We start from the raw sequence: 16,203 nt of genomic DNA, 5'->3' as shown, positions 1-16,203 counted from the left end.
CACTTGATCAGAATTTAACTTTTTTTTCTGTGCTGCAGGCTCTGTGTCTCACCCTTGATTTTTCTGCTGTGATAGTTTCTTAGAAGCACTTTTCTCCCTCAGGGTAGTATTGGCTCCTGGGTTTGCTTTGTGTGTGGGGATATGACCATTCTTTCTGAGTAACCTCCTTCTCTCTTCCTCTCTCTTGTCCTCCATTGTTTAAAAAAGCAGTCAGACTTGAGGCATGTTTCAAACATTAACATCAGCCGTTCCATGATTCTGTAATTTCTTACTTCTGGATTGAAACATACCAGGTCTCCTACTGCCACACTGGGGGCTGCTGGGCTTAAAGGACGAGTGTGCATATTCTGTATAGGGGGAGCCCATTTTGATGATGTGACAAATGTGCATTTGGGAACATGGGAAGGTATTGTTTGTTTCTTCTCTACAAGCATTTATTTGGCTCATTGCAGCCAGAAAGTTGGGGACCACTATTTTAAATAGTTGAAGTCTGACTTGTTCTTTTACCGTAGTTACAAAAACATGATCTGTTACATTTTCTGTGTCACAGACCCTAGGGTCAGAAGTTAGGATAATTTATGTAACTAAAAATATGGACTGTGATGGAAACAGGATCTAGGAAGAAGACGGAAGCATTAACAGCTCTGTAGTCTGGCAGAGCTTCATAGTGAGAGAAGAGCGCAATTCTGGAAGATTTTGTGGCTTGGAGGTTTTTGTTGTTATTTTGTTCTGTTTTTGTTCCTTTCCTTTTCTGGTTTCACCTAGAGAATTTTCCAAATACTCCTCCTCCCATATATCAAAAGGGATTTGTGTAACTTCTCCTGCTTGTGCCATATGTATGTTGCACTTCTTTGGCATCATCGGAGGCATCATTTTCTGCTAGTTAGTGATGAATTGGAAGCTTTGCTCCCAGCAGCACCAACACATCCTGGTATGCATTTACCAGCCCCTGGTCTGGGCAGCAAGGGGCTCTACCAGGGAGATCTGAAAAGGGAAGAGAGTCATTGGTGTAGATCAGAAAGGATTTACAAGTGAGTAGGAGAAGCAAGAGAAGGCTGAGAGTAATGCAGTACTAGAGTAGAAAAGAACTCTATTTCAGCAGAGATCTGCATGACTTGTTCAATAATTATGATTAATTGCTGTGAGCCATTATACTACATGTTCCTATTAAAGTTCTGTTGCTATTCCTACTTGAACCAGTGTTTTTTCCCAAGGTAGAACAATTGAGGTGTGTCAATTTTGCAGACATTTCACTTTTTTTCTTAAGCGCTCTCCTTTTTTTAATGTCTCAGGCTGAGAATGGTCTTGCAAAAATACAGGATGACAAAAGCTGCAGTCATATCCCTTTATAGCAGTATGACCACTACTATGCATATTGAAAGGCAACAAGCTGCCAAGGCTGTGTTTTCTAACTGTCAAATCATGTTCATCAGTGGGATGCTTAGTCTGAGCCCAGCCTCAAACTGCTCTGCGAGAGGCAGGGGCAGGTGCTGAAAGAGCGTGCAACTTTACACAGGAATGGGATTTGTACATAAAAAATAAGTGAGTCTTCTCTTTTATAAGTTTATACATGTTTATAAAGCTTTATAAATGTAGGTGTGACCTCTTCTTTAAGAGAAGCAGAGTTCTATAGCTTTTTTGGTGTTTTTTTTTTTTTGCTTTGATTAAAATCATTTTTTTTCTTGGATACTATTTAATGCAAACATTGATTATGGAGCACAAAAGGCCTCCTTAAAGGTGAACTACAATGTTACTGTACCCATATGAAAGCACAACAGTACTTGAAAACAGCTTGTTTCCCTTGCTCTGAGGAAGGAATTCCCAGCCCTTTGATTCTCCTTATCAGGTCTGTAACTGACCTTTACAGGACTTTGCAGAAGATACCATCCTGCGATGCTGAACAAATGCCAACAAGGCTGGGATTTGTTTCTCTTAAATGGGACAAATTTAGCTATTCAGCTGTCATTTTGTGATGTGCCCACAGTCCATTCTCTGGAATTGGTACTGGAAATGTTCTCCATGTGGTGTTGCCTTTTATTTTTCACAAACATACCCACTTTATAGATAAATGCACATAAAGTCTTTTCTGAGCATTAAATTAAGTTGGGATAATGAATTCTTTTCCTTAGTCATTTCTCTGAGCACTTGTGTTTTCTGCTGGCAGATGGTCCTGGAGACTGCAGTGCTGAGGTACTGCACAAAAGGTTAACGTGAAGGACTAAATCCTTATCCTGTTAAAATTATTGTAAAAGACATCCATGGCCTCGAGATTTCACTGTATTCATTAGGAATGGAACTTGATGAGCATCACAAACATTGTGCACCTTTGAACTGCAGTTAAGAGTTCAGATAATGCATGAGCATATGAGGTTATTTCAAAAAATGATCTTACATCCATTTTGTGACTCAGCCATCTTTTTTTCTTTAGTTCACACTTACTTTGTCTTGTTTATTTTAATAAGTTGCTTCTCTTCCAGCTGTCCTTTTTTTGTTTGTGTGTGTGTAACGTCTAGCAGCTGGCACTTGGGGTTTTGTACTTAATTCTTTAGTGTACTCCTCAATAAGTAGCGATGCAAAGCCCTAACTGTGCCTTGTTTTAGTCTGCCCTTGGCAGCTTTTTTTAACTCTGGTCTTTAACTAACTTTCAAGCAAAGACCTGTTAATGCCTGAGGTAACATGTTTACTGAATGTTGCCCTAATTATTTTTTCTCTGTCTTCCAGAAAAGACTTTAAAAATAGTGTAATTAGAGAGGCTGATCAAATTAGCTTGATTTTCTTTGGCTGCCTAATACTGCATATGCCAAAGTGAATTTGTCTGAAGCAGGCATTGAGCACAATTTAGCTTGGATTAAAGTAAGTCTGTAATCTTTATTTTACTGATTTTACAGCTAAACAACAGGCTAGCACTCATATCTGTATGAGAACATGTGGGATATACTCTTTTAAGATGCATCAGATCATACATAAGCTGCTCCAGAAAAGCCTCATGCTTTGAGATTAAAAATAATGAGAAGAATAGCACTGACTTGGCAGTGTATTTTGCATGTGTAAGCAGAGCAAAGCTCATTTGTTACCCTGCTGCACTGGTGACTCTTTGCAGTAGCACTGATGAAAAGAAGAGTTTGTGTGATTTAGGGTGTGGAGAGGCCATGCTGGGCAGAAGCACCTGCTAAGAAGCTCACCATGCTGGAATAGGGATGATAAATCCTAGAGACAGCAGTAATTTGTGCAGTGCTTATGGGAAGGAAGCCTGTATCTGAGCAGAATCCCTCCTATTGTCCTCCTGGCTTTTGCTGGAGATGCTCTTGGGCTCTCTGGAGGGATAGATAATACAAATGATATGATTTGTTATGTCAGTATATGCTTAGAGAGTCTTTAATCTGCAGATTATTGTCATAATCGTTTGTAATGGTTTTTCAGAGCCATTGCAGACTATCATATTAAAGAAAGATGGCTTTGTAACTCATGTGGTGCATTTTATGCTTTGCGTAGTGTAGTCTGTATCAACCATAAGTAAGCAACTAGAAAATCTCTTGACAAAGTCAGTAGTCTTGCTGATTTCAGAGGAGTGTCTTCTAATCTCAGATTTTATGTAAATATATACATATATGTAAATGTTGTATGTTGTACATCATTCTGTGACCTGTTTCAGATTGACTCTGAATTTCTTTACTTCTTCTTAGGGCCATATAGCAATTTACTATTCTAGGTGAATAGTTAGTTCATTTTCAGAGTATCAAAAACCCTTTGCAGCTGAGCATAGTTGCCTTTTCTCATGGAAGCCCTGACTTTCTCATAAGAATAGCTTCAGATAGGGTGTCCCAACAAGATCCTACATTGCATTGCAATGTTGTGTCATGCCGTGTGATAGATCTGCTGTTGGGACTGCTGTGTGACTGGCAAGGCATGACTACCTGCCACTTCCTGTGCTGCCGGAGCCTTGTCAGCTGCAGGAAGCAGCTGTGGGCCCAGTACAACCACACTGCTGTGGCTCTGTGCTCTGGGGAGCACTGGCATAATTCAGGATGCTCTATTCCAGTTTACAGAGGTGAGTAAATGCATCTTATTCTCCGTGATCTCGGTATAATCTGAGAAGTGAGCTGAACAGTGTTCGTCTTGTATGAATAAATAGCTCCTGAGTTGCATTCAAGTTAAGCCTTATCCAAAAATCTTTCCTTCACCTGCATCAGAATTGTATGTCTTAAATTAAGTAATAGAAAGCGTACAGTTAGAGCCACATGAGGTTTAAATGAGAACATCAGAAAAATTAAGTCAGAAGAATTTCTGCTGCTGAATTTCAAAAGCTTCTTAGGAGAGGGCAAAAAGTAGAAGCAGGAGAGCATAGGACTCTCAAAGTCAGTACCTCCATCCCTCCAGCTGCCTTCTACGCTTCATTAGCCTTTAACTAATAACATAACATTATTATATATATGGGGAAAATACATAGAAGGAGGTAATTTAGAAGTATTTTCTACCATACAGTGTATGTGTAAATTGACACACACAGGATATGTGATAAGAAATTAGATAATCCTTTATATAAAAATGTTGTAATATACTTTAGGCAATATGAAGTATTTTTAAGAGTGGTGAAAGACACAGGAAGAGGCCCCTTCCTTTATAATCTCTGCTTGAAAAATTAGGAAATGCTTACCTTGCTTCCTTGTTAGTTATAAAGGCTTCTCCTTTGACATATTTGGCGAAAATGCAATGTAGTTGCTATATAACAGTATCTTCTGCAAATTTGGTTTGCTTGTAACAAATGAGAGATTTGCTTTTACTAATTCAAGAAGCATACATTTTTCTTCCTAATTTTTCTCAAAGCCATGACATTACTATTTGCGATAACCGTTATGACACATGGTGTTGAAAAACTCCATGTGACTTTACTCTCAGTTAGTCGAGGCACGTCTGCTGTCTTCCATCATAGCATCCATTATGGAAAGCAGAGTACTTGAGCATTTTAAACAGGATACAGGACAAAGAATGATCAAATTAACTTGGAATAACTCTAAAGTTTAAAAAGTGTCTTTGTCTTAATTGAGGAACGTATTTCTAGCACGGTGAAAACTATTTTGAAAGAGGTACTGAGAGTAGACCATGACCCTGGATCAGACATTCAGCTGGAAGTCGCACAGTTACGGTTTACGCTACAAGAAACAGGAGTTAATCCAGCATACTTTTACCACCCGGGGTTAAGATGGTTTTCTCATCTGCTGTACACCTGTCAAAATCAATGTAATAAAATCAAACTCAATAAGAAAGATTTTTTTTTAAATATAAGTAATATCCATTCGCTTTGATGCATACTGACTGACCCAGTTTTCTTAAAGACGTGCAATCAAAAAGTACCTGATGTACAATCTTTCTTAATGCACGTAAAGTAGAAGAGCCATGGCACCAATTTGATACAACCATTTACATATTTAGAAAATGGAGCCAGAATGTGCTCCTTACATTTAAATAAATGGGTTCAATTCTTCAGATGCACAAGGTCAGCACCTAGCAGAAAATACTTTCTTTAGACATCGCAGTTTTTTTAATGAAAGTGCAAAAAAAAAAAAAAAAAAAATCAACTTTACTGTGTCTGAATGTAATAGATTATAATGCTTGTGTCCCCCAGGATGGGTTGACCCCCCTCCATTGTGGAGCAAGAAGCGGCCATGAACAAGTTGTAGAAATGCTGCTGGATCGTGGTGCTCCTATTCTTTCCAAAACAAAGGTAACTGATACTGTTCTATTTTCTGCTGGGATAGTCCTTGTACTTTTTGGAAAATGTAATTCTGCATGATACTGTATTTAAGAGCTTGATATTAACTTTCCTATTTCATAGCTATTTAAAGTACCTGTGTGGGAGCTCTCCAAAGTGGATGCCATATGTAGCACACGTCTGCATATCTAAAATATGTTAAATCAAGATGCAGAAGAAAAGGTTTTTCTGCTGACTGAAAAGGCATGTATGGTAAACCCCAACACTTAGAATAACAGTAGCTAGAAAATGTCTGTATCCTGGAATAAATACATGGTGATTACAGTATATTTTCAGCTTGCACTAAATTACCCTCAGGTTAGAAAAGAGATAAGGGATATAAATAGAGTACCATCTCTTTGCAGATAACAGCTCATATTTCATTAGGAACTGGAGCGATTACCAGTTTTTTCACTTTCTTTCTCTCTGCAGTTTGTCACACAAAGTTCTTCATGGGAATTTCACGTCACCTGCACTAGAATGTGTGCAGATTGCTTTAGACCCATGGGTTAGCATTAAAGCACAAGCTTGCAAGAACTCTTCTTCTGGTGATCTGTGCTGCAGCTATGGCTGGTTTTAAATCTCAGTGCAGCAGTCTTGTTTGTAGCACAACACATTCCATGACTTTCCCATCCAAAGACTGACAGCTGAATTGTACAGTTTTTTGACGTTCTTTCCCAAGATACGTTTCTCCACCTTTTGCCTCTCAAGTCTGTAAGCAACATGTCATGTTTCCTTCTGTTATTTCTCCTCTCTTCTGTCACCCTGCCCTATTCTGTCTCAGCGTCCTTCTATATTCTGCTTTTCTCCTCCTCCTCCTTTTTTTTTCTTTTTTTTTCCCTTCTCTGGACTATATTTAGCTTTCTGTTTGGGGAGGCTGTGACACCAGCTTGCTTCTGCTCAGTGAGTCACTGGCAAGTGCTGTCATGGTTAATCTGACAGACAGGATCCACCCGTCCTCTGCACGCTGAGTTTCCATGGACTCCAGGAACCCAGGCTTAGAAGCTCCTCAAGCAGAAGGAGGCAGCAAGTTGCTTTCCAGGGCATATCCCCTTGTTTCTGCCACACTGAGTCTAGAGCTTGTACTCCAGGCAGTCAGAATTTTCCGCACTCTCTGATAGCTCAGTTAATTGAAGGAGGAAGCATAAAGCCCATTTCCTTGGTTTTTGCTGTCTTAAATGAAACCTTCTCTTATGGAACTATGTTTCTTTGCCACACGGATTTTGCATGCCAGGTGTTATCCTGAAGCTTAAGCTGCCATTCGAGGTCTGTGGGCTTTGAATTTGTTCTTCCTCTGAGGAGATTCACACTTTGTGTGGCCTAAAGTTCATTAGCTGAAATCAGACAGATGAGAACATAGGTTGGTGCGTTTGAAATAGCGCAGTGCTGGAAGATGTGCTTTGGACATTGAAGTGCAGAGGCTGATTTGGACACCTGCAGCAAAATGAGAGCTTCTTACCAGAGAAGGGAAAACTATGTTGCATATTAAAAATGAGCAGAAGAAAGCACAGAGCTTCCTGAACTATTCTCTGATGTGTAAATTCTGCTGTTTTCAGAAAATAATCTAAGAAGTTTCTACCTCTGAATGACATTAATGAAGCCATTCATTTGGCACTAAACTACGGTACAGTCATCTTGTAAAACTCATAATTCCATTCTCTTCAAATAGAACACATCTTTGAAAGAATTGGAGCATCTCAAAGTTTTTTCCTATCAAATGAAATTATTTAAGGGGAATAACTAGACTTTTCCTGTTATAACTATCACTTTTTCCTGTTAAGAGATTATTTAGGATAGCAGAGGTCCTTTTTCACACTAGAATAACCTTAGATTTATTTTCTAGGCAGGTAGTGACCTACTAGTTTATCCTGAGTTTTTCAAGAGCAAAAGGAACCTGAATTGTAGCCCTGAGTATGCCCTGATTTGCTGTGTGAGCTATACCATATCTGTGTGTCAGCTTCCATCTTCACTTTTTCTTTTACAGACTTGTTTAGCTTTTTTTTTTTTTTTCCTTTTTTTGTCTTTATTTCAGAGTCAATAGCTTTCCCTGATTAAAGTACTTCAGTACAGCTACAAATTATGCTGTGTATCACTGATATGTTTCTTTGCCCACTCAGGCATTTGACACTCTATTTGATCTCTCTAGTCCTGTTCTGATTTTTTTTTTCTTTATTTCTTTTTTAAGGTATCACTTGGCTGTTGATCTCTTTCATTCCTATTAAACTTCATCTTTAAATATTTTCTTGATAATCTGCATAAAAGCAACATGTAACTATTATATAGTGGCTCCATCTCAGAGTACCAAATCACTTCTTACAAACATTATCTCATAGCACGGATGTGATGCAGGATAAAGGTGTTATATGTAATGTTTTTGTTTTATAAATGGGAAGACAAAGACATTCAAATTTTAAACTGCAACAAATTATGATCAAATATTTTTTATGTCATAACAGAAGACAACAATCCTTTAACCCTGGATGCCTTTAACATCCAGTTTTGTCTCTTGCTCTCTTGCATAAAGTCTAACTATTTACTCATCCACAACAGATATTTTTAATCAAGCCTCTTGTTGATTTTCCTAAATGGAAGTACAGCAGCTCTGCTTTTTCCCTTCTTTTTCATCACTTTCAGCCTTCTCCTTACAAGTCTTTCCTATGAGGGAGTTCCATGCCATCTACTCAATTTCTTAGTCCATTAATACGTGAGGTTTATTGGCTCTTGAATGAATAACACTTTTCACCTGGAGAGTTTTTTTCTTTTAACAGTAAAACAGAACACCATATAAACTTCCATGATTTTTTGCTAACGCTTAAAAAACCCTCACCAAGAAGAGCTTGGTGACTGTGGGAAATTAATGTGATTTTTATTTTTCCAATCTTATTTAATTACATTTAAATTGCAATGCTAGTATCTAGCTTTCATGTATATAACTGTTGTAGTAACCTTTGGGAATAGGAAAGGTTTGTCCTAGCCAACATAAATCAAGCCCATGAGATAATCTTACTCAAAAGATAGAACTATGCCCAAGAATCTCTGCCTTTCAGTACTGAAAAGAACTGCTTTCAAATAGGACAGCATTAGCCTGTTCATTTTCACTAACCTTCTCCCATGTCACTTAAAAAAAATATATTTCACTGTCTATTACCACCTTTATTTTGACAGTTTGTTACTACTGTTATGATATTGCTAGGGGAGGGGAGAGGAAAGAGCTCTTGTGTTTCAGAAAGCTTGAGATCTCTGCAATTTTACACTGCAGCTTTGCCTTTGCTAACCATGGTCACATGAGGGCACTGCATCTGAGAGCGAGAGTTTTATTTTCTACATGATAGCAAACAGTGTACTGTCAGTCACTTATAGATTATATGGTGTTACATGGACTTGAATCTAATTTTGGCATCAGAAGGACTGAGTAAAAAAGTATGCAGATGGGAATTCTGGGAATTATTTCTCTTGTGTTTAATGTCTTTTACTCTGGAAAAGTAAAATAGGCATCAGCTTGTTGATTAGCTGTTATAAGCAGTGCAAGTAGCAAGTCTCAATGGAGATTTAGTTCCCAAATATGAATCTTTCAGGCATTTCCCTGATAAAATAGAGCTTTATCAACTTCTGGTAGGTCACATCATGGTGGTCACATTCAGATTTTTTTTTTTTGCACATGCTGTTGTAAAAAATGAAGAATGGTTCCACAGGTGTGTAAGGTATGTGTACAACCAAATTCAGGGATACGCTAGGGAACAGGTGAGGGAAGGTTGTAGTGGTCAGTGAGTGATGCTCTGCTGCTGCCTGGCATTTACAGGCTGTATTACAACAAAGAGTATAATGCAGCTTTTTAAAACAGCAGATGTGCTGGTTAGAGTATTAAAAGTCTCTAAGCACTGTTCTTCACATAACTTAGTTAACTCTAGCAACTTACCTGAGTTATGTTAGCTGAAATAAGCTAAGTTTTCATAGCACTGCTGTTATAACTACTTTAAGTGGAGCTGTCTATATACTCTCACCAGGCACGCTCCAAATTCCACGTGGCTTTTATCAGACTAAAAACCTTCACTATTACATTCAATGTGCCCAGCTGATTTTGGGTGCTGTATGGGCACATGAAATCCTTCATACAACACACTCTATAAGGACAAGATTAGAGTTTTGATTTTCTGAGCATCCTGTAATCCATCAGCACTGGGTTTTTTTTTGTTTGCAGAATGGTTTGTCTCCACTGCACATGGCAACACAAGGAGATCATCTAAACTGTGTTCAGCTCCTGATTCAGCACAATGTGCCTGTGGATGATGTCACTAATGACTATTTGACTGCGCTGCATGTTGCCGCCCACTGTGGCCACTACAAAGTTGCCAAGGTTCTCTTGGACAAGAAAGCTAATCCTAATGCCAAAGCACTGGTGAGTACACAGCGGGTTACTATTCACAGCTAAACATTCTTCCAAAGTTGCTGTGAGATTTATTTGAGAGTTATTTTCTGCCTGCTGATGGTTGACAGCAAGGCTGTGTTGTATTACTACAGCACAAGAGAGGATGCTTGATGTTCAAAGTATTAGTAATGTGTTTCGTGCAATCAGAGCAGACTTTTGCTTATGGATGGTCAACAGTCATTTATCTATTTTTAGTGTAACTGGAGCACTTTTGCCTTCTGGTAGCTTGTTGCAATTCTGAATAGATTAAGCAGCTGCAGATGTGACTGCTCTAGTTTTTAGTACAGAGAGAATTCTCATTTTCTGTATGTTCATAAAGAAAATAATCACTTTCAACCTTTAAAATTAGGGGAATTTTTATTTGCTCTCAAAGATGTGAAATGGTAAAAAGTAAGAATTGAGTTGCCTAAGCAATATTTGTGGTATTTTGTAATTATAGCAATGGAGCCATAAGCATTTTTACTTCAAAACCACTTCAGCACTAAAACCTGGTAGTATAATTAAACTGCTTGCAAACTGAATTCCTTATTTTTTAACAAATATATACTTGCAGTCTACTGCCTTTCAAATGTTTTTTTTTTTTTTAAATGGGTCTTCAAAAACTGTTCCAAAAAATTTTACTTCTGAAATTAATCCCTGTAATGTTATATGAGCTCCTGAAATCCTCAAAAGCTGGTGGGATTGACTCTATCTTGAGAACTGCACAGGCTCCAAAGATTTGCTCGTCTCAGCTTCTCTGTTTACTGTGTCAGATGAATCTGTCCTTGATGTATTTGGTCAACCTATTATGATATACAAGTTTTGCTCTATATAATAGGGAAGTGGGAAAGATTGTGGTGCTGTAATATTTATTTTAGCATTATGTAATAATCCAAGCATCATCAGTTTTAATTTTCAGAGTTGCTGGCAGTGGCCTCTGATTAATCTTGTAACCTAGCCACAGGTTTCTATTTCCTTCTATTCTGTCCTCATCTCCACTCAGGATGATTAACTAGAAGGGTGCCATATAGTGCAGTATGTGAAATTCAGGCTTACTCTTCCCTGAAACACATCTGAGCTTACCCTGGATGTTGTCCGCTACTAAGGAGCAGATTTGAGAGCTGCTCACGCTTAACTGGAACAGACAATTGCACTGATCTCACATTACAAAGGCATATGATAGTCTTTACTGTATGGCAGGTAACAGAGCTATTTTTTATCAGATCTGAACTGTTTTCAGAATTGTTTTTTTGTAGGCTTTCCTGATGAGTATACAGAATGGCATCAGCATTCAGTGCACTGATGTTGATGTTGGTCTTGGATGCTCTGCACAGCTTATTTTCCTGTTCTACTTGTTCTGCTATATCACTTTGTGCCAAATAAGATGGTTATTTAAAATGTTCCCATTGCTATGTATGCAGTTTTTTAATGAAAGAGACAAAAAAATTGTAGTCGTAGTAAAGTGTAGTAAAGTGGCATATAATGAATGAAAGAAGAAATTACAATAACGTAGTTTAGAAAAGGATCTAAATGGCAGATCTTGTAAACTTAGTGTTCTTTTTCATCAGCAGTTCTGACGAGTCTCAAATAAAACAAGAGGGATGAAAAGAGGGAGCACAAAAAAGAAGTGAATAAGCTTAAGCAAAAATGAAAATTTCAGAAGTTTTATGTAAATGAGAATTGAAATTTTTTTAAATCAGAATGGGCAATATATGTCATAATAAAAAGTGGCTGTGTAAGATAGGTCTTTTTCTTTCTTCTGTAGAAGATCTTTCTCTCTTTTACATGAACAATTTAGTGAAGCCAAAACAAATCTAGGAGGAGTTTTGTTATCACAGAGGAATGCTTTGTGTGACTTCCATACCCAGTTTTGCCTTTTAATATGTACAAAATATAAAAAAAAATGTATTCTTTCTCATTTGCAGAATGGTTTCACACCTCTGCACATTGCATGCAAGAAGAACAGGATAAAAGTGATGGAACTTCTTCTGAAGCATGGTGCATCAATTCAAGCTGTGACTGAGGTGAGAAGTGATCATTTCACTTTTGTCTGTGTTTTTTTCCTAAAAAATTCATTGCATCTGTATTGATTAATATTTGAGTATTTCTGAAGATCATGTGCCACTCAAGTCAGCAATGATTTTCTGTTAGATAATAAAAGATCATGAAATTGGATAATCAATTGCCCTAATGGATCAGAACACCCAAAGAATTGGTTCACTATGGGACAACAGTGGGAATAACAAGTGACACATTACTGAAAAAAATTTAAGGATGATCATTTCTGTCTATTTCTGTCTGTAATTAAATGTGCAGATGACATTCACCCTGCTAAGGAGATCAGGGTGAAGACTGCTTCATTTGAGATTTAATTCCAAAGGTGGTTTAATTCACAGACTTTGGTTTGACTTTCCACACAGGAATGTTATTTGGCCACCATCGCAGGTCATCTCAAATCAGTCAGACACCAATCAATATACTACTATTTCAGTCAGCACAAGATGATGTGTGTGCAGTTATTGGCACAATTTAGATATTAATAGGAACCTATGAGAAAATTTGGCTTTTTTTGTATATGTACGTTCTGCTAAATTAGGGGCAAAGATCACATACATGAATGTGGAACCATCATGGAAGAAGGCAGGTTAGATAATTGATAAACAATCTCATTGATTAAAAAAGGTACAAATGGGAGCAGCTCGTCTCCCCAGAATGGAGTTTCATTTGATTTATGGCTTGTATTCTAGTTATTCAATAGCAAGTCACACAGTTCCCTTGCTGGCTTTCTGGAGAAAGAACTGGGCGTTGCTGCAGCTCACAAAACTCTAGACTAGTTTATAAAACCACAAGGTTTGTGGATGCAGCTTGGAGAATGTAGCTTAAGTCATGTTTGTAGAGGAGTGAGAGGCAGCTTTGCAAAAAAGGCCACATCTGTCCTCCATATTAATCAGTCCTGTGGAAATAAAAAAATTTCTTTGTTCATTTGTTACCGTTTTAAATACAAAGAAAAAAAAAAGAAAAAGATAACAGTAGTACGTTACTATGTGAGTCAACCAGCTTAACCATCTGATTGATACTCTCTGAATTGCTTATGCAAGCAAATTTTCTGAAAGCAAGAGGTCTTCCTTAATCTCCTGTCACTGCACATGATCTCATGGCTCTGCATTTGTTGAGACTCATTATGGTACTATACTGAGGGGCTCTGCCTGCCTTCCTGCCTCTTCCACTGTCTGTAGCACTGTAACAAGCTTTAAGGCTGAATTCAGAGCTGTGATATTTAGCATCCATACGTTACCAAATACGTTAATAAACTGATTATTGAAGGAAATGCTTTTTATCCTTTTCCATGGCAAATTCTGTTTTCCAGGTAGATTCCATGCTTTCATTTGCACATTTCATTTTCAGTTGCAGGCTTCAATCTCTGCAATATGAGTTAGTATTTATGGTGAAATATGACATAAATGCTTTGCATTTCCTATGCTCAATTATTTTAAAAGTGTTTACTAACTTAAGTGAATCAGGAAAAAGAAATAACCAGTTATTCTGCCTCCCTGCTTCTGTTTGCTGTCCTGCATCAGTCAGGAACAAAAGTGTGTTTTCCTCACCTCTACCTTCTTGAGGACTTCATCAGTACATCAGTGAGGAAGTTGCATAGTCAGGGCATATCCAGAGATCTGTTGAGGTTTCTCCTTGTTCTGGCAGCAAAACTTCCCTTTGCAGCCCCTGGCCAGCTGTTGCTACAGTTGTGCAAAAGCGGCTGCGAAGAGGCTTTAGGGTAATTCTACTCCAAGAATTATTGACTGTTGATTGGACTTTTGAGGCATAATCCCTGATGTCATACCCTGCTAGATGACCTTCCATCTCTCCAATTGGTTCTTTAAACTTGCATCACTGCCCTTCCACAAGATACTCAAAATGATGGTGCTGCAGGGTGCTGAGGGAAGAGGGATTGATTTCTCTTCAGCATGTGTTGTATGTGTCTGTGCCTCTCTTGCTGTATGCTGTGGTTTTGAATTCAATTTCTCCTGAAGAAACAGTAGAGAATAAGCTCACCACAGAGAACAGTAGGCTTTTTTTTTTTGACTAAGATTTCAACTGGATGGGGACAAGGGATGCATCATCTTTTTTGCATTAGCTGTATTTTGTAGAGAGCCTTATCTTTGTACTGAATTCCTGCAGAATTTTTGGTCGCTCATGAGCCATGCTCATCTGTGTTTTGAAATCTATGTGTTCTTTAAAGATGTGTATAGTTTCTTAGAAGAGCAAGCACTTAGGCTTACCTATTTTGAAATAATTTGCTTTTCCCCATAGCAATTTTGTAAAGAAGTGTGTTAATATGTGTTTGATGTTGGTTTTCCTTTCAGTCGGGCCTAACTCCAATCCATGTTGCTGCCTTCATGGGACATGTAAATATTGTATCACAGCTAATGCACCATGGAGCATCACCCAACACTACCAATGTGGTGAGTAACAGGTTGCTTTTCAGCACAGCAGGGCTCTGAATGTGTGACAGTGTCCATGAGCAGCACTGTTGGGAAGTACCTAATTCTGGTGTTAGTCACCCGCCTCCTTAGCAGCCGTGGCTCGTGCTGGAGTCTTGGGAAAGCAAGGCCTGCTGCCACCTGCTTGGGAGGTGCTTGACAGGCTAAGAAGACCTCAGAAGAGGCTGACCTTAAGCAGACTCTATTCTCTTTATTTTCTGAAGTAAATAATCAGAACATACTGTAGCTTCTCTCGTGTAATTTTTGAGATGTGTACTTGACTGTTCTTCCAGGACCCTGGGGGCCTACCATTTAAGGGAAGTTATGCTGTTATCAACAGATTGCAGCAGATTGTGGGGACATATTGCCTGTGTCCACACAGCCATACAAGTGTGCTTTTCTACTGGATGTGCACTGTGTGCCTCAAGGCTCCCAGGGCATGTGTAAAAATTGAAGTCATAGTTAGATGGTACTTGAAAGTTGAGAAATGGGAGGGCAATAGAACCTCCTTCACTCTTTTTAGTACTTTGGTCTCAGAAATCTTCCTTTCATCTTCCATACAACTTCTGTGAATTTTCTAACTGCAATTATTCTGAATTGCATCACCAGTATATATTTGTGATTATTTAAATATGTTGCATTTGTTTTCCCTGTGTGTTTTTTTGTTTGTTTTGTCATCTTTGATATTGTGTTTCTGCTGTTGCTAGAGAGGAGAAACAGCACTGCACATGGCTGCCAGAGCAGGCCAAACAGAGGTCGTTCGATACCTAGTACAAAATGGAGCTCAGGTGGAGGCTAAAGCTAAGGTAAGATTTATGTTCAAGGCTATTTAATAATGCAGGAAATTGCATTCATCTTGCACGTGTTATTTGGGAAGAGAAAAGGGAGATGAAGCCAAGGATCTTGGCATAATGGCCACTAATATTTTGTTACATACTTCGTTACTGTAGTCATGAGTGAGAGGGAAGGCAGGAGATGTCAAATTGATGCCATGATTATTTTTTCACCAACATTTGATATAGACTATTCTATCTTTGTTTTTTGATTTGGGATAGGGGATGTGAGGCAAGGTAGGAGGAATACCTCAAATCTGTTTTTATTTTTGCAAAACAGTAATCCCTAGGCTGCTGATGTCTGTTGTCATATCCCTCAAGCATCAGCCTGTATGCATTCAGAAATAGTTAGACTTTTAAAGAACACTTCCTACAGGGCTCACCAGACAGGTGGCAGATCTGAAACTCCTTACAAAACCGATGTGGGAGCTTTGGGCAGCTGAAGGAGACTGACTAGGTAAGCTGGAGAGGAAGAGTAAGTTGCCTGTAGGAGTTTCTCAGCAGCAGATGAAGATGAAGAAGAGCAAGCTGAGTAGTGGGTGGATAAATGTGGGAACCTGTTTCAGTTGGAAGATCACTGTTATGGAAGAATGGGAAATGTATTAATTTGCATTATTCCTCTGCATTTCAAAGAGTGGAATATACAGGAGGATATTTTAATAGCTCAAGATAAGTGATACTGTGGAAGATTCTGTGCAAAATAGAGGAGTTAACCAGGGTCAGTGGAAGGAAAGA

General features: G+C 38.4%; 1 protein-coding gene across 2 annotated transcripts in view; it reads left to right on the top strand.

Annotated features, from left to right (window-relative positions):
* ANK3 (ankyrin 3) overlaps positions 1 to 16,203 on the top strand; it is a 315,864-nt gene that overhangs the window by 195,443 nt on the left and 104,218 nt on the right. For both annotated transcript variants that reach the window (XM_090144833.1, XM_090144835.1), the window contains exons 10-14: positions 5,624 to 5,722; positions 9,948 to 10,145; positions 12,080 to 12,178; positions 14,519 to 14,617; positions 15,343 to 15,441. In XM_090144833.1, the coding sequence (XP_090000959.1) occupies positions 5,624 to 5,722; positions 9,948 to 10,145; positions 12,080 to 12,178; positions 14,519 to 14,617; positions 15,343 to 15,441 (594 nt within the window). The remainder of the gene's footprint in view (positions 1 to 5,623; positions 5,723 to 9,947; positions 10,146 to 12,079; positions 12,179 to 14,518; positions 14,618 to 15,342; positions 15,442 to 16,203) is intronic.

The sequence above is a fragment of the Phasianus colchicus genome, chromosome 8 (genome assembly GCF_987193195.1).
Source record: "Phasianus colchicus chromosome 8, bPhaCol1.hap1.1, whole genome shotgun sequence".
Classification (NCBI taxonomy): Eukaryota; Metazoa; Chordata; class Aves; order Galliformes; family Phasianidae; genus Phasianus; species Phasianus colchicus.
This window is presented reverse-complemented; position numbering and strand designations above follow the sequence as displayed.